We start from the raw sequence: 23,782 nt of genomic DNA on the forward strand, positions 1-23,782 counted from the left end.
TACCTTGAAGTTCTCACTGTGATTCTTTTTAGTTTGGCCATCCAGAAATCTCTTTATCCCTACATAGCTTGTAGTTGCTTATATGCTTTACTGTTTGTCAGTGTGCCTGTCCCCAGTCTATCAGTCCGATTAATGTCTCAAGAACATTTTTAGCACTAAAATCCCTTCTACTTTGCTACAAAGCATTTGGCAAATGCATAGCCTCCCCTTTTTTATTTCTACACAAGAGCTATTATTTTACTGCTTGATGTTCACAACTGTATTGTCACTCCAAGGACCACTCAATATAAATTTCCCTTCACTTTAATTTATACTTAATTTAATGCCCCATTTCCTTGCTATAGTCAGGCATAAGTGTTTTACAAATATGACACTGCCTGTGGTTTTTTTACTGAGTCCATCGCCTTTTGCCTCTGAAGATTTCACAGTCATTGGTTCTTCTCTCTGCATATTTGTGATATTGTGAAGCTCTGTTTACAATCTTTATTTCACAGGTATCAATACAGAGACACTAAGTCACAAATCCATCTCCTGTCACTCAAAGAATGAGTTGAAAAGCAAGATTTGTGAAGCTAGATGAAATGAAGTCTTCCCTCTTTGATACAAAAATTCAATTTAAATGGAAAACAAAACCTATGGTAGAGACCAAATATATTTCACTTTACAGAGCTTAACAGGTTGAATCTTTAAGAGCTGTATTCTCCTCATCTTTTTCATGAAAACAGTGCAGTAATCATACAGCTTTCCTAACTGAAATAGAATTATGATTGCAATTGTCATTGCATGATTGTGACATAAATATACAAGAAGAAACAGTGACTTTTGTAGTGCAAGTACACTATGTTTTAAGATAGATGGGGGTTTAGACCTTTAACCTCCACATGTGAATGCAGTTAATTATCCTTGCAATAGTAGTGTTCAAGAGGCTTACTGAAAAGGAAATATGAAGTAGTTGAAGGAATTTAACCAAGGTTTCTAACATCCCCTTTGGTGTTTGAGACACTAGTTCCCTTTTTAGTTGTCTTCTTAAAAGTTACTATGTCTTAATGTAACCTTGACTGGAAACTATTTATAAAACACTGTTCATTAATTTATTAGGGTCTCACTTAGATGTTCTTTGTTTCTTCAAGCCTGTGCAATATCCTTGAGTCTCTCCAAGTGACTATCCTTGTTCATTTCCACGCAATTGTCTTTCTGATGCCCAAAGCTGCCATTCTCCTAAAGCAGTGATGGGCATAACACAGTTCAGAAAATGCCCACCCCCTCTGAAATAATAACAACTAAAGAAAACCCACTCTCAAAACATTACTTCTGGTGGCAGTGGAGCAAATTCCTTGACTCCCATTTTTTTTCCATTTGTATGTATCCAGAAGGTCTTTTGGAGTAATTAATGAGGACACTCTGGCTGAAGTCACTCTGCTGTGGCCTGCTCAGTCTCTTTCATTGCCACTTGGCAAGGGAGAACTTTCCCTGGCCCATATTAAAAGCATGTCTTCTACAACCACTCAGAATTCAGTGACTTTCTGTTGACCTCTTGTGAAAGAGAGCAGTTCTGTAATGTCCCTGCAGTTTGGGAAAAGCCAGAAACTCTCCATTCCACACCTCTTTGTCAGGAATTCATCAGAAAACCATTAGCCTAGCAAAGCACTGGAAGACACATTTTTAAGGCAATAATACTGCTCTTACAAATTTATTTAGTACAACATGATGTGTTTGCAGGTGTAGGCTGTCATTATTTGATACCTCACCATTCTTCTTCTCTCTATAGCCTTTTGATAGGCTCTTCTTATGTTTCAGTCCCTTTTTCTTGTCTCAACAGCAGCCCCCGGGGATGTGAACAGAAGAGTGACTGACCTTGGTCAATAGCACTGCTTCACATATGGTCTGTGGCTCAGAAATCATATGGGGTCACAGAAGAGGACAGTCTGTATAATATGTCTGCCATATAACAAGAAATCAAACTTCCCTGATGTGGGGGCAAGTTGTACTGTGGTGCTAAATAATGATGCATGTATTAAGAAAGAAAGAAAGCCTTGTTGAATAGAGAAAAAAGTAATGAAAATCTACCATCATTTTTTGCTAGTTGAGGGGCAGGATAAAAATAGATAAATATTTTAGGCCTGTTTATGATCTTGGTTGTTCACTTATAATCTCACTTATAAATAAATAAAGTTTGTAAAAAGCTTTCCTTTTAGACCATTGCAATAATCATCTGAGTGGCTGTACCTCCAGACAGCACACATCAGAGAACTCACAGAAAGAAATTTCCTTGCCTTTGCAGTAACTTTTAAAAAGATTCTAAATGTCAGAGCTCCATACAAGAAAACAATCAGATGTCTGCAATACTCCTTAGCAGTTTCAGAAGTCTAGAAGATACAGAAGTACCTTTTTATAAATACTCAAAAGAAGGCCATAGTCCTCAGTTACAGAGGACTTTGTTACCTGGAGAATCCCTCTCCACTTTACTGTAGCTTTGCTTACTGATTACATGAATAGAAATTAGTGGCAGCTCTTTTCAATATGCTACAAATAGAAATGCTTTAAATAGAAGGAAAGTTCCCTTCTTCTGCCACTCAAGAGCTCAGGCAGGGCTTCTCTGGAGGAGACAGACGTGACGTTGCCTCTCATATACTTCACTTCTGTTCTATCAACTCTTTTTTTACTCTCAAATAAGCCAATCAGATATTCTGACCACAAATGGCCAGTTGTCCTTTGCCTATAAAAGTATATGGGGAAGCCTTTTTTCTCTAAGTGAAGCCTCTATAACAAATGTAATAAAGACCAAACTAATAAGATTCTGTAGCCCTTAGACAATAATCAGTAGAAGTGGATGAGAAATGCTACTCTTTTTCTAACTACCTCAACTGCCCTTCAGAGGCTTAGCATAAATGTGTTCATTATAGCACAACTCCATAAGGGAAGATCCATTTTTGCTAATTTCATGATTCCTGACAACCTATTTAATACAGTTTGTTCTTCTTTCAATTCTTCTCAATTCTTCTGTCTCTTCAGAAAGGTGTAGTTGAGGGGGGACAATCCCTTTCAAAAAACATTTGTGAACTCTCCTCCCCGTTTGTCAGAAATCTGGAATTTCAATCCCTTCCAATAAGTTCTGCCTGGCACTATGGTCCTTCGTGCTTCATTCATTAAAAATAGCAATGCAACATCATGAATAAATCCTTTGGGATTCTGCATTAAATGCAGAGTCTTGCATCCTGGGCTGGCTTACATCTGTGTAGCCCTTTTGATGTCTCTTGGCACACCACTGCAGCTGTCCCTTGTAGTAGGCATTTGAATTGATTAACATGCCTGCTCCTATTTTATTTCCCTCCTGCTCTCTGGGCTTCACCCTTAAAGATTTACTGCATTTTGGAGGGGTGACGCACTCTGTAGATGCTCTGAGGACAACATAATTGCTGAATCAAAACGTCCCATGAGAATGTGAGCTTTGAACTTTGCTTTCAAGATTTGGATTCTCTATTTCTCAGCATATGTATAACAGATTGTCAGAGAATAATCTCCTAATAAGATGCCTGTAGATAAACAGGGGAAGAGAGAGCAGTCCTTTAAAATATTGCCCACTGAAATTCAGGTGGTAAATCTTCAGTCCAGCAAATAATTAAACACATAAATTGTCACATGAAGTTGGGACTACTCATATACCCAGTTATATGTGTATAAGCATTTGCACTACTGGGATTTAGTAATAATAATCTAATTAAACAAAAGCAAAACAAAAATGGTTAGCAACCCAAACTGGATTGAGTCACTGTCAGAACTGTGCTAGAGTTGTCGACTACTGCATTGCTATTCTGGACTGAAGATATAAATCAAAATTCCTCCTTTCATTAGGTGTGGATTCCAATGTTTTATTTTGCACTATCTAGTGGCATTAACATATTTTAAGAACTATCAAAGAGAAGATTCTTAGAGGATCTATGGTTGCTAGGAAACTGGTACTTCGTCCTGCAAATCTTTCACACTGCAAAGAGCAAACTGGCAATAATCAGGTTTTCCTGCCAGACAGCACTCAAACAACTGAAGTTTATGGCTTATTTTTTTAGAATTGTGATTCAAGCTTAAGTTTGTAGAACAGGAAAATTTAAGGGTTGTTGGATTTCTCCAAGTAGGTATTTTATCTTGTGTCTATAATACACCACCCTTAAATCCTTTTTTAATCACTAATACCTTGGGTGTCTGATATCTAGAAACTTGTTTTCATTGTGCTGACAAGTTTCTGCCAGCACAGAAAGTGCTGAGCTCATTTAAGACAGTTCCAAGGGAAAGTTTTGCCATCCCCACCCTTGCCATTTCCATTGCCTTAGACTATCTGCACCCAGAGCAACCTCAAACTAGCACCTTTACCACCTGCAGCTTTGGGACATCCCATCTTACAGCTCTGGCAACAGCAAGTTCATTGGTCTCCCCAGCACCTAAAGATCTCAGGATATATGCACTCAGTGACAGGAGTGCCACAGTGGAGTTTTTGCCACATTGATTGCATCTCCTAATTTTAACTTAATTAAAAGAAATATCCCATATCTGCTAAATCAGAGTGATTTTATTGCAGTAACTGAAAGGGCATAGTAAGAATCTTGGAAATCAGAAATCACTGAGGTTTATAATTTGGTGATCTTTGAAATTCTGTATTCTTTATGACCCAGGAGCTCTGCTAAGCCAAAGAGCACACTATTGTCAATGAAATAACCCTTGTGATGAGAACTCTATATGGGTTTTATGCTCTACTGGATCATTGCCTTTAGTACTCTTTAAATAGGTATGCGTTACAAAAGTATTCACCTATGAAGAATAATGTCTATTTTCTCATTCATGGCTTTTCAGTTATTCAGTGTAACATCAGAGTATTAAACCCCAATTTGTAGCCCACTGGAGCCAGGTTTTCATGGATTTCAATCCTGATACTGTTTAACTGCAAATGCCTTCACTTCTTAACATACACCTGGTCAGAACAGTGTTCTGATCTGACCCTTCACTGTCCTCATCTAACACTACAACCAAACTCTTTTCTCCTCTTGTAACTGTAAGGGTATTTGAACAAAAGTTCCTGTGGAGACAAAATGGTCATGAGAGAGGAAAAAAGGGCAAAATTCTAGCTGAAGTCACAGTGTAGGTGACTGTCATTCCTTTCAGAAAAACTAAAACTTCCCCCACCTTCTACTTATTCTGTAATGATTCAAACCCAGTCTGTAATTATATTTAAGTACTTTATAATTTCAATCTAAAATCTGACAGTTCCATGCAATTAAATGTCCTGAATGTGGTATTTGTCCCCCACTATGGTAAGATTATATAGTAATAGTAGCAATGAACATGGCTGAATCATTGACAAATTCAGCCTTAACTATCTTCTCTTGCTTGCCTTGACAACTAGACTATTGAATTCCAACAGTATGAAAATCTAAAAATAGCACTGTGTGAAGAAAGACTGCAAGCAAAGCCACTAGATAATACAGGCTCAATGCTCCCGTGAAACGTGACACGTGCAAAAGCCAGATGTAATTTTAACAATACAGCTTCCTTTTCGACAAAGGAATCTCCAGAGTCTGATTTAATGTCTCCACAGTAAAGCCTAACAATTCCACGTTTTGTGTAGGAGTAAGAACAGACTTCTTTAAACTCTCAGAAAAGAACCTCTGAGAAGAATGCTAATGCACAGTGCAGTGAAAATAAAAGACCTCTTATGACCCTGTAGCAATTAAGACACCATCCAAGTACAGCATAGAAGTCACTTTATACTTAAAATTATTACAATTACACCAGTGGACTCAGCACACCAGTAATATCGTGGCTTTGCAGAAACAAAAATCACTGCACATTAGGAAATACCTTACCTTACTTACTAGACAATACCGGGGTGAGTATCTGGCTGGCTCTTAGGCAGGAGTGCAGAGAGGAGCTGGCAAAAGCTTTTCTTACTTTCATACCCCGCCTAAAAAGTAGTGAAGAAAGAGATAGATTAAGTAGTTAGCAAATCAGCTGGAGGCTTGGGAGAGTAAAGTTCCAGTCTGTTCTACCTCTTAACAGCACAGTCTGGCCTTAGGACTGCCTTGAGGAACTCAAGCTTTCTGTAAAATAGATACTTCTATCTTATCTAGCAGATTAATTTTATGGCAATAAATATTCACCATCTTAAGGCTCTCAGTGAGTTCTCTATATAAATACATCTATATATTATATAGATATATATTACGAATATATAATGATACCTCATCATCTCTTCACCTCTAGGTGGACAGCAGAATACACAATAATTTAACAGAGAAAGACTGAGACATGCTTGTTTTACAGGTGCATAATTTGCTTGTATCCTAAGAAAACTGAGGGCAAAAATGCACCAAGAAGGTTTTTTCACTGATGTAAAAAGAAAACCAGCATCAACAAACAGCACTTCTAGGAATAGGATCTCCCATATTTATACTTTCCTGGCATATAAGCCAAAGTGGTGACTAGAACAAGTTCATTTGATTCAAGTAACTTCCTAATTCTCTTCTAGTCTGCCGTGGGTTTGGGGAGATTTTTTTTGTCTCATCCATAATATTATTAGGAAGATCCTATTCCTTTGGTAAAGAGAGAGACTGGTTTGAAGGAGGAAGATCAAAGATCTCCTTAATATTATTCTCTGGCCTCATTCTTTTATTGCTTAAGTAAAGTTCTCTTAAACAATTACAGGCAAAAATCCAAATGATCTATCATAGGCCATGGCTTTTTATTCACTGGAACAACTGTTGTTCCAGAAATAGATGTAGCACCACTGGTATGACTTTGAAGCCCCACGTTGGTTGGAAGCAGGATGAAAAATAGGGGGAATCAATAAACAGATACTGTTTTCCACCAGTGCTGTGACAGGAGAAGTGAAAGCTTTGAAATTCGTCTTTCTTTTGAAGAAAATATCTGTGATATTGTCTGGGTTTATAGCTGCACCTTGTTTATTTTACTCTTCCCTGTCCACAGACAAGTTCATAAGTGACAAAAGTCAAGAACACAAATATCCTACTTTTAGGATACTTACTCAACTCCCCAGTGTATGGGTACCAGGGAAGTGCCTTAGGAACTGACTCATGTTGAAGGCAGTAAAGCATAGGAAAATTCTGTTTGTGGAAGAAATATTTACACTGATTTATGTTGTCCTTTATTTGTGGACTCAGAAGACTCAGGAGGGACCATGAAAAGTGTCTAGGCTGTCCTCCTGCCCCAAGGGAAGCTGTTTGTAAATTTGTCCAATCTTTATGGGACATCTCACAGTTATTATGGGAAATTCCCTTGGTACAAAACTATCTCTGTGATTAAAATAATCCCCCCAACATTTTCTCCACATTTTTGTCTTCACCTTGAATCCATTATTTCCTATTCAATCCACCCTCAACATGAAAAATGGTTAATTTCCTTTCTTTTTACAGCCATTCTTGCCCTTTTTGGAAAAAAAAAAATCTTTACTGATTACATTCTTAGTTTGGCTAGAAAGTTTTTCAGCTGTCTTAGCATTCCTTGCCTTCCTCTGAACCTTTCTTTTGGGGATGGTGCTGAACACAGGGCACCATGATAAAAAGAATGAAAAGGGAAGTTTTATTTAACAGGACCCCATATGATTTATCACCTAGATAGATATAGATGTATTTAAAACATAAAATGCATGTTTTGTAACAAACAGAGTTCTACAAGTGTAGGATGTATGAATTTTGCAGATCTGCTCTCCCTCTCATCTCTCTCTCCCACCTTCCATCGTCAACATTCATGAACAAAACATCTTCATTATGTAGGGACATATGTAGAGGTATAAAGATGCAATCACAGAAATTCATAGGAGTAGCTATGTTAGAATTCATATGCCATCCTGGGTCATAACAACCCAACCTTTGGTCCCACTCAGTAGGAAGTCATCCTTAACCAGTCAGGAGTCAGTGCAGCAGGATGTTGCAGTTCCTCCTGACTGTCTCAGATATCACTTTTAATCTCTATTGGCAAACGGGAGCTTTTTTAACGACAAGTCCTGTAGCTAAATGCTTTAATATCATGTCTGTAATTGCAGTTTTATAGTCACCCATATATGTATACTGGCAATGTCCAGTCAGTAGTCTTATGTATTAGCTTAAGAGACATACATTCTGTTTAGTCAATTAGATTGCATTTTCCTCTGGCTCCTCAGTCTCCACTCACAATATTTACAATTACACTGTAGCTGGTGGGGTCACACTAGAGTCATGCTAGCTGGAACTGAAGTGTACAGAGGGTCAGTTGGGCAAGCAGTGTGGCTTCACCTCACTATTCTACCCTTTTGTAATGTTGTGGCATCGTATGATGCTGAACAACTGTAAAGAAAACAGCTCATTGATCTGTTCTCACAAGCGCTGCTGTGTCTCTGCATCATAAGGGAAACAAAAATAGTGTACATATCTGTCTTTATTGCAGTTGGTCAGACTGCCTGGGAACAGTTTTCCTCTTCATATGAGCACTTTGTACAGCTCTCAGCACTGTGGATCCTCATTCTGATGACTACAAGGATTATTTTAATAAAAACCAAGCTTTTAAACACATTAGTTAAATGCATAGCTTCAAATAATCTGATTGAGAAGTATACTAAACAATTCAAGTGAAGTCTGAACTGTCATTTTAAGGCAGGAAGGCTCCTGTTTTTAATAGTCTTTGTTAAGGTTTCAGTGGATGGTGTGCCAAGTGGCATGGAGAAGAGGTGTAGATTCTTTTGGGACCATTTTTTGAGAGGGACTACTACACTTCATGCTTCTTGAGGTTACCGGGTATGACAGAAATCAGCTTGACTTATGGAAACAGCCCCTTAAAAGCAGAACACCTAGTGGTATAAATCATCAAGACTTGATTTCACTGGAGCTCTGCTAATTTACTCCTGTTGGGATTCTGGCTCTGACACTTTACCGAGTGAAAATGAAGCTAAGGAACCAAAACAATGATTCTAAAATATTAGGAAATAAAACAGTTTGAGAATGCTATGTTTTCCCAGCCATGTAAAAGAGAAGTAGGTTACAGTTTCAATTTAATTTGTGGTTATTTGACACACATTCACACATGCAGTATGTGTCACGGAGGATTTAAACATCTGTTCTGATAAAAATTTCCAGTATTTCTTTTTATCTTATTTCTGTTGTGATTATTCCATAGTCTCTTTCAGTCAAAATTTCAATGAAGTTGGAACTTACAAATTATTTTTAATACACTAGTTCTGAAAAGGTCTTCAACCATACAGACAGAAAAATAAAAAAGATGGAAGACTTACTGTATGTTGAAGGTTAAACAGAAGTTCAGGATGACTTAGATATTGCCCAGTTATTAAAGGGATTCCCTGCCTCATCCTTCAGTAAGAATGATAGTGAACAGGGAATAATTGGAGGACATCTGAGTAGGGATGAGGAGGGTTTAACAGAAATCTTCTGTTAACAGAAACCATAATTAAGGCAGATTCAAACTAAGACTTCACTCTGGTGATATCAAGAATCCTGTGGTAATCCCCAGCCAAAAATCCTGATCAATTGACACATGAAACAGCAAGCTCAGAAGCAAAGCTTTTCACCGTGTGAGATGGTACAAATATATTCTAAGTGGTAAGGAGAAAATGTAACACGAAGTGGAGTGAAGGCTTCATGGTCAAGCAAGCTGAGCAATCAAGGATGCAGAGAAGTGGCATAAAACACAAATGTTTTAGCGTAAGTAACTTTTTTTTAAGAGAAGCAATTTCATACTCAAGGAGTGAGTTATGATCTATCTAGATTTGCATGAAGCAGTTCATAAAGTGCTCAGTTGAGAATTACTGTCTAAAATTTATAAAATGGAGAGTAATTCAAGATTATTAACCTGAATGAAAACTGTATGTAAAACAAAAAAATAATATGTTAAAAAAGAAGTCTGTCAGGTTGGGAAGGGGTTATTGGAACTTAGGAAGAAGGTTTTAGACATACATTGTTGCAAATACTTGCTAGCAACTTTGAGCCAATAAAGAGGTTTGCATAAATAATAAAGGTATTCCAAGGCTCAGTGCTCACCAGTTCTGAGGTATTGCCAACAACTTGGAAGCTCATGTAAGAACTGCTGTATTTATAAGCAGAGTAATGGAAACTGATTTTTAATTTAAAACAAAGCCATCCACATAAAGATTTCATGTTATGGAGCTCATCACTTGGCAGCAGCAGAGAAAGAGAGATCTAGTTGTACTGTAAAACAGTTATGAGCCTCCAGTGTGAGAGAACCACAAGGAATCTGAGACAAGCCTAAGATGTACTGCAGATTATTTTCTTTAGAGTCGCTGAAGCATTCACATTATTATACAAGGTACTGCCAAGGTGGTTTGTACATGATATAGACTCTGATCACCCACTTTCAAATCAGATTTAAGGTAATTTTGGAACAGATCCAGAGAAGGGATGCTGAAATGACTAGGGGAAAAGAGTATGATCTTCTGAGAGCAGTCAAAGAATCACATCTTATTTTCCTTCTCGGATAAAACATCTCTTCATAAATACATATGGTCATGTAAAAATAAGGTGGGAGTGATGAGCTTTAAACATAAAATTGGTACAACATCAAACAGACAACTGGTCATACAAAATTTAACATGGTTAAAATCACTCTCTCATTTCAATCAGCTTAGTAGTGTTCAGAAAAACAGAGGGGAAAAACAAATCCAGCTGTTTCAAGATGGATCCCAGCAGCCTTATGGACATTGCATGACAAAGTAGTGATGCTCTGGTACAGTGTGAAAATTTTGGGTGTTGAACTTAGACATCTGCTCTAAGAATTAAAAAGATAATTTATATATTTCTTTACTGAGTTAGGTCCATTTATTCCATATATTTGCTGTATACAGTTAGTCCCAAACATCTGATTTTTTATTTATCATTTAATTTTGCTGCAGAGGATTTATTCTTTCACCCTAGGAAGCATCAGAAGTTGGTCCCAGATAGGGAGGGAAGGCTGGGAGTGTGCAGTGGTGGTGTTGAGAGACTTGGGATGACCTACTTGTTGTTACTTATGCCTAAACTGGTTGACTAATGCTTTTCCTCATGTCAGACATGTAAAACCCACACAGCTGAATGAAACCCTCCCATTCTTTCTAATATGTGTGGTGTTCCTCTTCCCAAGGGAAAATGTCCAATGGTCCCAACGAGTTCCTTAGTACTGCAGGGGTATAAGCTGTTAGTCTTGGCATCTTCTGCCTTCTTCCCTCAGTGTTAAGCTTCTTCACCTTTAATATATTGATTGTTTTTAGATGGTCTGAGAATAGTGGAGGTGCTTTATGGTCCATGGTGTGGAGATACACTTGGAGAACGTGCTTTCTGAAAAAGATATCTAATACAGTATATATCTATTAGAGTGGCAACTGTGGAGACTTGGACTCAATTTTCTATGTATCTCCATGACAATTTCAGGTAAGAGTTTTATAGAGAGACTCTTCTTTTTTTGTAAACATCTATCAGATACCCTCAATACATAAAGCCAAAACAAATGCAGGAGGACATTTCCTCCAGTTTTATTAAAGTTTCTACAGATTAAATTTTAGTCTGTCTTCTGTCAGTGCTTGTGATACCTTAAAACCTATAAAAGAAATCTCTGAAAATTGATTGAGAGTCTAATTAAAGATTGATCCTATCAAATTATATAGCTTGTAATTTTTATTAAATTAAATCTTTAACTCTTGTACTCTATAGGAAAAGAAAGGAAAAGGACCACAGCAGTTCCTATCAATAAAACTTTAGTACAACTGCAAGCACAAAAGAAATGTTGAAGTAATACAGTTGGATTGAAAACATGTGGCAGTTTATAAATATGCCAGAAGTCCAGATGACTTTAGTTGTGAGTGAACTCTAATTTACAGCTTTCTCCACCACAGAAATAAAAGTAACTTCCACAATAATAAATAAGTCTGAGTAAAAACAGACTGAATGAGTAACTTCCTGCTACTCTTTTTTTTCTTGTACATTTGGTAGCAACAAGCCAACATCCCAATCCAAAGTCCACTGAACACAATGGGAAGAATCGGTGAGCACTGAGCCAGGCTCTGGATCTTTCCCTCCCTCTAAAACTAAATAGCTCTTTCCAAAAAGTAATAATTAAAATTAAAAATTCACCTCCAGGGTACCCCTCTTTTTTCACACATACATTAGGAAGATGCAAAAAGATGAAAATTATTAACATCAAGATCTTAGGGGAAGGAAATTTCATTAGACATCTGGAAGATCTGAAATCTCATGATTGCTTGTCCCTCAGAAAGTGATTATACAGGAGAGGAAATAAAACATAAACACAATTTAAACTGAATAGAGTGATAGATAGACCATCAGCACAACTTTTTATTTTGTTTAAAAAGGTTTTTGTTCAATAATCAATACTATAGACATTGATCATATAACAAAAATATCAAAGAATATATATAATGCTATATAAAATTTTATGTATGTCAGTGACTAAGAACATTCGGCCATCGTCTTGAAGTTGCTTGACTCATTAATGATACATGGAAAGAAAAAATTAGGGGATCACAGTATTCTTCATTCACACTGTTGACTTGAAAACAACTGAGGTTGTCATGCTGTCTGAAAAACAATAACTATATCCTAAAGGGGAAAAAAGCCACAGTTAGATTTCCTAGGGTTTCCATTAACAGCATCCATGCTTTCATCCAAGCCAGCAAATGACTTTGTTCTCAAAGAATATCAAGAAATATCAACTTGAAATCTAGAATAAGTGTGTGTGGGGGGGAATTATATTAAAAAAAATAGTTGATTTTTTTTTTAATATCTGCTCCAAAATGGACTTTTAAATGTTCAGCACTTCCAGAAAAGGAGAGTCTTGGCAGTCCAGTTGTTTTACACTTGCTTCCTTCAAAAACTTGAAAAAAAATCAGGTCTCTACCAGTACTTTTAAGTATCGCCCGAAAGTCCTTCCAGGCAAAGTTGCCACACCAAGTCTTTCCGTAAAAAGTAAAATCTTCAAACCAGTCTCAGTATTTTAAGTAAGAGACTGTATACGAAAATGTAGGCCAAGCTTTTTGTTGAAAGCAAAAATTGTTATTTTTAGGCTGATTAAATAAATTCTTTAGTCACACTGCATTGATATCATTTAAAAAATAAAAAAACCAACAGGTAAATAAGTCACATTTGATATTTTTGTAATTAAAGGTAATTACTGCTTTAATTTTAAATATTTCATTAAAAAAAATCACACAGCTTCAATCACTGCTCAGTTTAGGCATCAGGAGTTACTTGAAATGAATCAACACACTATCAAGCAGCAATTTATGAATGGCATAACATTAAGGACATTCTTACACCAACCTTTACTTCACTCTTTTTGCTTGAAATATGTCCCACAAGACTTTCAGGAAAAGATTGGTCATAAAACTGGTCATTTCAGAGCTGTTTAGAATATAGTTTAAGATCAATTTAGTAGGATATTTCAGACTTCATAGAGAGCAGTGGGAGGATGATGTAACCTCTAAACTTCCACAGGCTAAATCAATGGCAGGGATCTGGCTAGGAAAAGCAATTTTGCCTTAGTAAAAATGTCACCTTGTGGCAACAGAGCTGTTTCAGAAAACCACAGACTTTTAAAATAGTTGTGAGTTGCTAAGGCTTTTTTGGGGAAAAAAGAAACAAAATAAAAATAAAAAAGGGAGAAGAGGAAGGAAAGGAAGAAAAAGAAGAAAAAGAAAAGACAAAAAAAAAGGGATAAAAAAGGACCCTCCTAAGGAACACAACTCTCTGAGAAAATAAACTGCTTGGAATTAAAGCTATATTTCTACAGATGCTCCTATCTTTTCTTTCACTGTTTCTAGTTTCTTATACTCATTTGACTCTAGCCTGAGAGCTAGGGCATTCCCCTGAAGAACACACAAACTCTAGTCCTATTGTGCTCCTATTTATTTACTAGAAGTTACTCCCCATCAAAAGATGTAACAGAGCAGTTACATTGCAGTGCTGCAGCTCAGAAAGGCCTCTGACCTGAGTCAGAGGATTCTTCTTGAGGAGGACTGGTATGAATCCATTGTTCCCACATCAGAGAGAAACCATCTCTTTACTTCACAGACTGTCAAGGAAAGGCTGAGGAGAACATCCTTGCTGGTCCAAAAGAAAATTTACCCTGTTACATGAAACAAACAGCTTTTACTGTGAGGAGGTAAAAAAACAGCCCTGACAGAGAAAAAAAATTAATTGCAGCTTGGTTTAGGTTTCTTGTTTGTTTTGGTGTTAGACATTTGCTGTGGTTTTTTTCCCCCACTAATTTCCTGTCAGGATTGGCAGCCAATGACTCACCTGCATTCACAGATGAATATCACCAGAACATCAATCTACAGCTTCTCTTCTCCATCTTTTGCTTTAGTCACAGAAAGCAACCCCCACACTGACCCCATGAGTGCAGCAATATTCAAAGCACTAGATAATAGCAAGGCCAGGTAGCTTCCCCTTATGTCTGCAGATATTGCCACAACAGAAGTTCTGAAATCAGATACTCTAAGTACCCTGCCTTCTTGGGCGACTCCCAGAGTTCAAGGCAAAGCAATAGTAAGTAGCCCTGAAGAAAACTATGTCCAATCTCCCCAAAATGACAGCAACATGATGATTAGGACAGTTTATGAAAGTCCATCTCTGGAGAGCCAAACTGGCAAGTTCATGGGGTCTGCCAGTAGCTTTTCACGCCTGGGGAGAAAGCCTGAGTGGTTCATTTTCTGATCAGTGATGTTGAAACTATTTCCTGCGTACCACTGAATATGCATGGATTCAATGGATAGATATAAATAAGAGAAGTTATGGGTGCCTAGGTTAGATTTTTAATCTCAAAATCTGAGATTTATCACAGGCAACCTTGTGATTCCAACAGACATTACAAGGACCATGTAAACATGTATTGCATATGTTACTAGAAACTGAGGAGGGGTTTTCCTGCAGCTGGTTTCCTACATATCAAGTTATGGTGAATGCCTAAAATCTTTAATGTCTGTCATCAAAAATTACCATGCAAACACCAACCTGACTGATAGCTTATCTAGTGAGCAAATCAAAAGTAAATGAGAAAGAGGGAAGACCTGTGACCCAATGAAGTACCAACAATTTGTCACTTGGGATGTTTTAGTAGGCAGTTTGACAAATTTCCTGCTGGTTAACTGATTAAATTTACATTTCTCTATTTTTAATCTTTAATTTATTTCATACTCAGATATGATTGTTAGCCATTAATCAATAAGGTTTAAAGTGTTCATGATTAATGGTCAATGCTCTCAGTATAAATAAGAGATTCTGTGATGCTGGGATTTATCTGGCTCTGGAGATTGCAGGATTGCTCGAGTGCTCATTCCTTAGTTACAATGAAGCAGGACTTGGAGGATTGATGAGATTTTGTGTCAGTGTTGTGCTGAAATGAAATGGGAGCAGCTATTAAGGATCTGTGCAAGATAATGATGAAAAAGAAGCCAAAGGGTTAACAAGACTATGCTTTTGATATAAGTAATGTCAGAGAGATTAATGAGTCTCCATGCTATAGATAAGTAGGGATTTACAGCGTCTATACGGCAAAAAGAAACCAGGCAGGTTAATGCAATGACCACCCACGGCTGTGCCGGGTCTGTGGAGGTGCAAGGAGAGCCTCTCTCTCTGAGAGAGCCGAGCTGCGGGCAAAGGGTTAACAGGAGCCTGGCGCGGCGGGGCAGGGACCGGAGGAGGTACCGGGGCTGGGATCTCCAGCGCGGGTCAGCAGCAGCGAAAGGGTTAACGAAACGCTTCCATGCATTGAGATGTTAATTGTCAAGATAGTGTATTACTCGGGGAAAGTAATTTGATTACTCGAAACTCCCACTAAGGAGGCAAGCTTGTGTCCTTCCATCTGTCGGGCTCTGTGAAAGATGATGAATTGAGCTCCAAATTCACGTGTGATGAAGTCACTGTCGTTCCCCGCCAGCCCAGCCCGCTGCCATGCCCACCGCGCAGAGGGTAGCACCGCATTTCAACTTTCCCTCGGAAACCCAGGAGGCACAGTAACCTGTTACTTGCTGCTGCTTGCTTTTTTTTTTTTTTTTTTTTTTTCTCCCTCCCCGTTTTCTGCCTCAGCGCTACAACTGAGTCATTCTGGTGCCCATGGCTCGTGGGTATACAGGGCTCCCACCGCGCGCGGCTCTATTCCCCACTTCAGCTGCCAGTGTTATTTTCGGCTAATGCAGATGTGGGGTTCGCTTGCCGGCGCTTTGTAGCCACTTGCCGAGAACCATTCGGAAAGCCTTAACTATGCATAAATCTGCAGAGTGAATGTTTTCTTTCATTCACTTGCTCCTATTATTTGATTTCTTGTAGGCCTCTGCAGCAGAAATGGAGAAAATAAGGTAAGTGAGACGGTTTATTTACATCTCATTATAGAGAAGAAATGTTCTGTTGCACAATGCACGAAACAGGCTCTTGGAAAATATTTTGCTTAATACGATCAGAGTAAAATACTGGATTGCATGATGATGCAAGGCAAGCTGTGCTATAGAGACAAAAGAAAAGGAATGTGATTGTTCTAGTAAATCTGTTTCGCAGGGATGTCAATTCAGAAAGGATGTTTTACTCACAAACATGTTTTATTGCCAGTTGCAGAGCATATTTGATTATATAAATGTTGTAGCCACTTGTCCATTTACTGCAAGAGCTTGCCATTCCATTTAATGAGGAAAGTGGATCAATAATTCATGAAAAAGCTGAAGAAAATATAGGCTTGACTTCAAAGCATCTAATTACTGTGGTTTGTTTCAATATAGCACTGTAACTCTGGTGTTCGATTTTTGTTTTATATTGTATACCAGCCAGATAAATCTTGTCTCCTCTGTGTTTAAAATGTTGTCATACTGTACCACTTTCTCAGCACATCTCCCTGCTTTAAGCAAAAGGAGATGGGTTTTATAACATAAGTTTTCCATCTCATGTCCTAGTGCAAGTCTGCTTTGGGGGATATTGCTTTTGTGTATGTTGTTGAGAAAGAAAAAGAAAGAAGAAAGCATTCTAGCCCTTTTTAATAAATAAATTCAAAATTACTAAAATCTTATCTATTAACACATTTTCAAAGTGATAGGTAAGAGCTGAACTTTTTACTACCCTTTCAATACTTTTTGGAACTTATTTTCTTAACCAAAACCACTGGCTATGATCTTATTTGTTTTTATTGAGCAAGCCCTAATTCCTTCTCTGAACCTGGTAACTCTGGTTAGTGTCAACTGTTGTCCAAGAACAACTTTTTCGTTTCCTTCAGTTTGGAATGGCTATCCTGAGCTATTAGAAATGCAGAAAAGTTCTAGAATTCTAGAAATACTTGAGGAAGAAGTGGCAAATGCAAAAGGACAGAAATTTGACCAAGTGTTCCATGAATTCTGGGCTAGAAACAGAATCCTGTCTTTCTTTTGAGTAAAAGGAGGTTAAATCTCTTTCAGTGGACTTGAAGACGTCTGAAAATTTATAATAGAATATATATTTTAAAGCACTTCAGTTGAACATATTTTGTAGTGTCTCATGACAATGAAAGTACTGAAAGAAAAACACCGTGCAAAGTATTATGAATTTGCATGTATATAAGAACTATAATGTTAAAGCTGTGAGTTTTTCCTGAGTAATACCTGAGAAAGTGCCTCAGTGCATGGACCTGTGTTTAGTAAAAACTCCAAACAAGACCACCTATGATATATGCACCCTCATGTCATGAATAACTCTCTTAGAAGATGCAAACATATATATATTTACATGTTTGCTTGATAAGCAGGTGTGCACAAATGCAATACAGTACTTGTAATACTTTCCTGAGCATACTTTGGCCTCTGCTTTTAATAGACAAGCTCTTGCTACATTTGCAATAATGGGCTGCACAGCCCAGGAGAACAAGTGGAATGTGTTGAAAGAAAAAGAAAGAATTTGGTTTGATGAGAATAAATATCCATAAAATTCCATTTTCCTAGCACTGTAATTTTGCAGCTGTCAGCCACACAGCAGTCCTTACCTCAGTACTCCTTGAGTACTACATAGATGGAAAAGCCCATACTACCCCACTGAAGGAAATAGGAGCTTAGCTTGTAACTCCAAAAAGAGAAAAATCAGGCTCTCTCAGGAGTTTGTTAGAGACATTTTCTGTTAACAGTTCTTATGTGCAGAAGTTAATTCTGACAGATGTTTGTCCCCATCACCCAAGCAGATGCAAAGCCAGTGCAAGGGTTCTCTGTGCTCCTGGGTAGAACAGAGAGCTGGGCTGGGAGAGATCTGGCAGGACCCAGGGCAGAAGCTGCACTACTCCATCCCAAACTTTTCCAGGCTCCCTGTCTGCAGTCATTCTCTTGGATACAAACTAAATGAATCCTCAGCATTTTAAGGAAACTATCTGGAGTCATTATTTTAAATAGCTGGTGAACTTAAAGCCATGAGAGAATTAGATTTTTTTCTAAATTTATCCAAGTCTGGCACCCAGGTAAAAACAAACTATCCTGTGTTTTAACCACAGGTCATGAAGAGAGATAATCTAAAGCTTGGAAAAGAAAGAAAGAAAAAAGAGAAAAATGGCAGGCTTGGAGGAAAGAAGTTTGGTTGGATTTTTTTTTTTGCTACATGTAGAAACCAGTGTAACATCATTGAAAAAGACATTCCTACATAATACTTGAGTTTGTTTTGCCCTATCTCCTGTGTCCAACTCTTTCCCCACTCTATTTTTGCTAACAGCTGAGGATATACCATCCCATATCACCGGGGATGGCGTTTGCCCAAGGACTAGAGGGTGAGTCCACATGAGTCATGGAGCTGGGGTGCACTGAGGGTAGAAGGCTCGTGTGAAAGAGGGAGGAAAAGGGGGTCTGGAATGAGCAAAGAGGAAACAAACCAAAGCCTTGTTATAGAAATAGAAGAGGAGCAAGGTGGATAACCACAGAACAACACAGCCAGGTTGAAAAACCTCAGGGTTAGAGAAATATAGGTTTGCATTCCACAATGCAGTTCAAGAGAAGAAAGTCTTAAATATGAAGAATAGGTACATAGAATCACACTTTTCAGATGCTGCTGACTGTCCTTGGGAGGCCACAGAGCCAAATATATTAAGGTGGCATCTCCGGAAGTCTTTGGGCACTTTGCACATTCTCCAGTCCAGGAGAATGGGGATGCATCTGAGACATCCCCAAGGACTGGGTGGCCAGGCCCATTCAGAGAGAGGGGCAAATGCAGGAGCCTGAAAAATTGATCCACTGGTGACCCATGCTTTCTTCAGCCATAAAATTCACTGAGCCAGGGCAGCACAAGCAATAGTGCAGCAAACTAATACATCCCTTAGTGTGACATTCCTTCACTGAGAATCCAGCCAGAAAGATGTAATTCGTCTCACGTAACACAGTAATAATTCCCCTTGCAGACCAAGGAGCTGCTATGACCTGCAATGTCACATGCTGCCCTTTTCAGCAGGGGCTTGCTGTGACAGCATTATGTGTGGAAGGAGCAGTAGGAAACAGAGGTGGGAGGTTATCAGTATTTAGCCTGACAGAGGGACAACTTCCTCTAGAAGTGGAAACATGCTATTTTATGCTAAAACTTTGACTAGAAGAATCAGTTATTGCAATGAAGTCTTCTCACTGTGAATGATTCTTAGCAGTATATAGTGTTTATTACATCTCAAGGTACCAATACATTAGGCAGAAGTAAGGCTAACTACTAATCACAAACCTCTTGAGGATCTGCATTTATGTAGGTTGGCTGTATATGGTTATACAGTCACTTTAAACATTAATTACTTCTGACTCCAACCTTTTAAATACAGGTTTTTGGATCTGGTTCTTTTTTCATGCCTATAAATAAGGACTGAAAATCTTGGTTAATTAAAGTGAATTTCAAATATACCTATACTATCTTATTTTGACTCAGTAATGTGCTATCTTTGGTGCATATATGCAAGAGAAGCACATGCCTACCAAGTCTGAGGCTTTGTAGATCTGTGTGGCTGGCATACAAAATTGTGAGTCCTCTGGAAACTGCTCCCTTAAGTCAGATTGAATCCACAGCATGGCTAGATGTGCAAATGAAAGACCAGTTCCACTGCAACTCTAGTAAAAACTACTGGCAGCTTTTTCTTTGCTTCCATTTCATCCTGCTTGAAATACAGGTTATAATATTCAACCTTTCAAGTGAAGATGATGTAAGATTTGGCAGAAGAGACCTCTACATATATTTTGTACAAAAATATTGACCAGAGTCAATACTGGAGAGTATCTCACTCCACAGGAAATACCACTTAAGGAGACAGATATTGTTCAGTAGAAGCTTTTTCTTTTTTTAAAGACACTCCTAAAATTTCAGTGACAATTCAGAAACTCTATAAATCAATATTCTTAGTTCTAAGCTTTCAAGATCCACAACAGGCTGACCTGTACTCAAAACAGGACACATCATCACCATCAATTGCCAGGCTCAGATGCCTGTAAGGACACCGGCTTTTTACTTTGCGGTGTAATCATGGTATTTCCCAACTGAGGATTACTTTGTTTTGGTAGCATCAGTAGGGGCACTTTACTAATCATCCAGGAATCTCCGATAAAAGCGACCTATGTCTCAAGGAAGCTGCAAGGCAACATCTTCATTTCACTGTAGTCCTTGTCTCAGAACATATGAAAGCGAAGTGATTTGTTTTGCACACACAGCTGGTAGTAAGTCAGCAGCTTGATCCAAGTCTCTTGAATTCTCAGACTTGGACTTTTCTCAAGCATGTTTGAGTTCATCTGTGGTAAGAAAAGAATATCAGTTTCTTCAAAAGGAACATCAGAGGCACGTGCAGTTCTAGCCAGAGTTTACTGATAATTTGAATACCTTCCTAAATGCCCACCTGATCATGCTGCCTTCCTTGTACTTGGTATAAATATAGCCCTCTTCATATGCTAATGAACACACTGCAATTTCCTGCCATCCCCACCTTGTCCTTATTCCTCTCTCAGCCTGTTTCTACATTAATTTTACCATGTACTTGAACACAAGGGGAGGATTTTTTTCCCCAGAAAGTTAACCAACAAACATGGTTTACTTTACCCTAGGTCTGGTCTTCACATCCACAGCTGATACGCTGGGAGCCACTGCCTTGTACAGAAGCAAAATGCCACAGGACAGCAGCAGGGCTGCGCAAGAAGCAGCTCCACCATCTGCTCAGCAGTGTCTTCAGGTTCTAGTTGATGCTGGGATGTGAAACCCCAGCTGAGGACACAAGCAAAGAGATGCAACAGGGCAAGCTCAGAAGAAATAGAGCATAGGGAAATGCTAGTGTAAAAGGGCCATGAGCTTGGGGGCACTGGAGGTTGCAGTAAAACGCCACCGAGCTGGGCGAATTTGGGGTCCATTTTGAAAGAGGGAGAAGAAAAGAAAAAATATAAGAGAGCTGCCAAACGTATATTCAAACAGGTAAAACAGGTTTTCATTTTTAATTTGTTTTGCAAGCTGTTTTCATCTGCCAGGCAGTCCCAGCAGCAGTGACAGCCCTGCAGTGCTGTTTTCAGCACATCTGGTTTGTTCATGCTGCCATCCAAGGTGTGACTGCAGCTAAATCACATGTTTCTCTCTCTGCCCAAGACTACAGTTTTAAGTTTGGTGATTGTCAAACATAGCAATGGGAGCAATGGATACATATGGACATATTCATAGCCCCCAGGCGAACTATATCCCTGGAACTAAGATCAGTTGAGGCACAGAGCCATGGTGATTGACCTATACTAGCACCTCTGGGAATTTTGTTAAGGCTGTTCAGGGGCACAGTATGCTTCTGCAGCCCATCACACTTAATTTCCACTATTACTATTACCTGTGCTGGTCAGTCAATCCAGCACTACTGCAACTGAGGCAGGAGGGTTACTGCTATATTGACAAACAATGCTGTATCCTGAGCTGCTGTCTGCTGCTTGGAAGAATGATCTAAAATGTAGTGATGTCAGTATGGAAGGAACCATCTCCAGTCACCTGATGTAACAAGTGTTGTGTTACAGTACTTTTTAGTTCTAGATAGATGCTGAATGGAGCGAAAGCATCCAGCAAACAAGAGACATGACACAAGCAGAGGGCAGAACAGATTCAAGTTGAATGAAACCAGGTATAGCTGTGTAAAGTGGCCTGCAGGGACAAGTGGGAGATGAGCAAACAACTGAGGAGACCAAGGAAGTAGGTAGGAGGAGATGAGCCATGCCATCAACCAGGAGCTGCAGTGAGTCATGGGGAAGAGGCTGGACCTAAGCAATACCAAGCTTACAAATAATGTTCTGCCTACCCCTTTCTTGCAAGGCAAAATGCATCACTGAGAAATACCATGAGCTCCTCATGAAAAAAAACAATGAGGGGGAAAAAAAGAGAAAGAGAAAAAAGAGACATTTTGGACAAATAATTAAGAAAAAAATAAATCAAAAAGTCCATTTCTTATAGTGTTTGGATTAGTTGAAACTTTGTACCATAGGGAGTAGAGGTTAGTTTCTTTTTCTGTTCTTGGGTTCTCCCCCTCCCACCCCCAAAGACACAGTGATCCATGATGCTGAGAAAATTCAAAGGTGGGAAAATTGGATGCATCCCCTTTATTGCTAACAGTGAGTAGGCTTCAGTTTATGTAAGCATTTTGACCAAAGCTACAGGGGGATATGTGCCAAACACTGAAAGCAGCAACTTACAAAGCAAACAGTGGCAGTGACTGCAGCAGTAACAAAACAATCTTATAAACTGAAGAGTACTAAGTGCCACACTACAAACCCCAGATGGTTCAAGAGCAGTACAGTTTGTGAACTACACTTGGATGTGTTCTGTGGTGAAATCAAATAGAATTTGAACCCTTGCTGCTGCTACAGCTCACAGACTGATGAAGGAAGGAGATACCTTGGCTGCAACACTCTATTACAGGCTTTTGCAGCTCTGCTGCTGCTGGCATGGCTTAGGCAATTTAATTTACCAATCAATTCTTGATTTACACACAAGTGATTTTAGAATGCATTCAAATAAAAACTCTGTTATCACCACATTTGATTCAGTGTTCTTTAAAAATCAAAAGCATCCAAAGTATATCAAAACTATTAAGCTTTTCACATTAAAAAAATTGAAAAGGCTGAATTGTCTTAATGTTTTAGTGATGACCTAAAGCCAGCTTAGCATGAAGTACAATGTGCTGAAAAATAGGCAGTAGATAGTGAGCTATAATCATGCTTTTTGGAATTCATGAGTATGAGGGTTGTATAATTCACAGAGCCCTCCGGCAGGATAGCAGGATCAAAAGTGCCTGTATCACAAAATATTCTGAGTTGGAAGGGACACACAAGGATCTGCAAGTCCAGCTTCTAAGTGAATGGCCCCTCCAGGGACTGAACCCACAACCTTGGCATTATTAGCGCTGGGCTCTAACCAACTGTGCTGTGTCCTGGGGCCTCTGTATTTCCTTGATAGATTTCTCTCATATGTGTGACCACCCTACTGCTCGTGTAAACTGCACAACTCTTGTTATTCAGCTCTTCCTGGAGCAACAATATTTACCTCACTAGACATTACAGTCACTGCTCATTTCTTGGTCTGTAGTAATGTTTGTACTGGGATAAAAAAGCCTGCATATCACATGCAGTTATATTCCCTCTTAAAGCATGACTTTCTTTACATATACATTTGCTAAGCTTTGAAAAGCACTGACAAATCTATTTGTCATCCTAGACTTGCCCAACTGTCACCATGTCAGCAAAACCATAACTGAGAACTTGCATGCAAGAGAGCATACACACACCTCACGCAGCAGATTTACACCTAGGAGGGCAAAC

The 23,782-nt window shown here is 38.7% G+C and overlaps 1 protein-coding gene across 6 annotated transcripts in view; it reads left to right on the forward strand.

Annotated features, from left to right (window-relative positions):
- Positions 1-23,782, forward strand: part of BEGAIN (brain enriched guanylate kinase associated) — a 160,970-nt gene that overhangs the window by 29,913 nt on the left and 107,275 nt on the right. For all 6 annotated transcript variants that reach the window (XM_051769571.1, XM_051769573.1, XM_051769568.1 and 3 more), the window contains one exon: positions 16,326-16,354. In XM_051769571.1, coding sequence (XP_051625531.1) covers positions 16,341-16,354 — 14 coding nt within the window. In that variant the 5' untranslated portion in view covers positions 16,326-16,340. The remainder of the gene's footprint in view (positions 1-16,325; positions 16,355-23,782) is intronic.

This window comes from Manacus candei, unplaced genomic scaffold (assembly GCF_025592945.1).
Source record: "Manacus candei isolate 608988 ecotype Guabito, Panama unplaced genomic scaffold, ASM2559294v1 h1tg000109l, whole genome shotgun sequence".
In the NCBI taxonomy this organism is placed as follows: Eukaryota; Metazoa; Chordata; class Aves; order Passeriformes; family Pipridae; genus Manacus; species Manacus candei.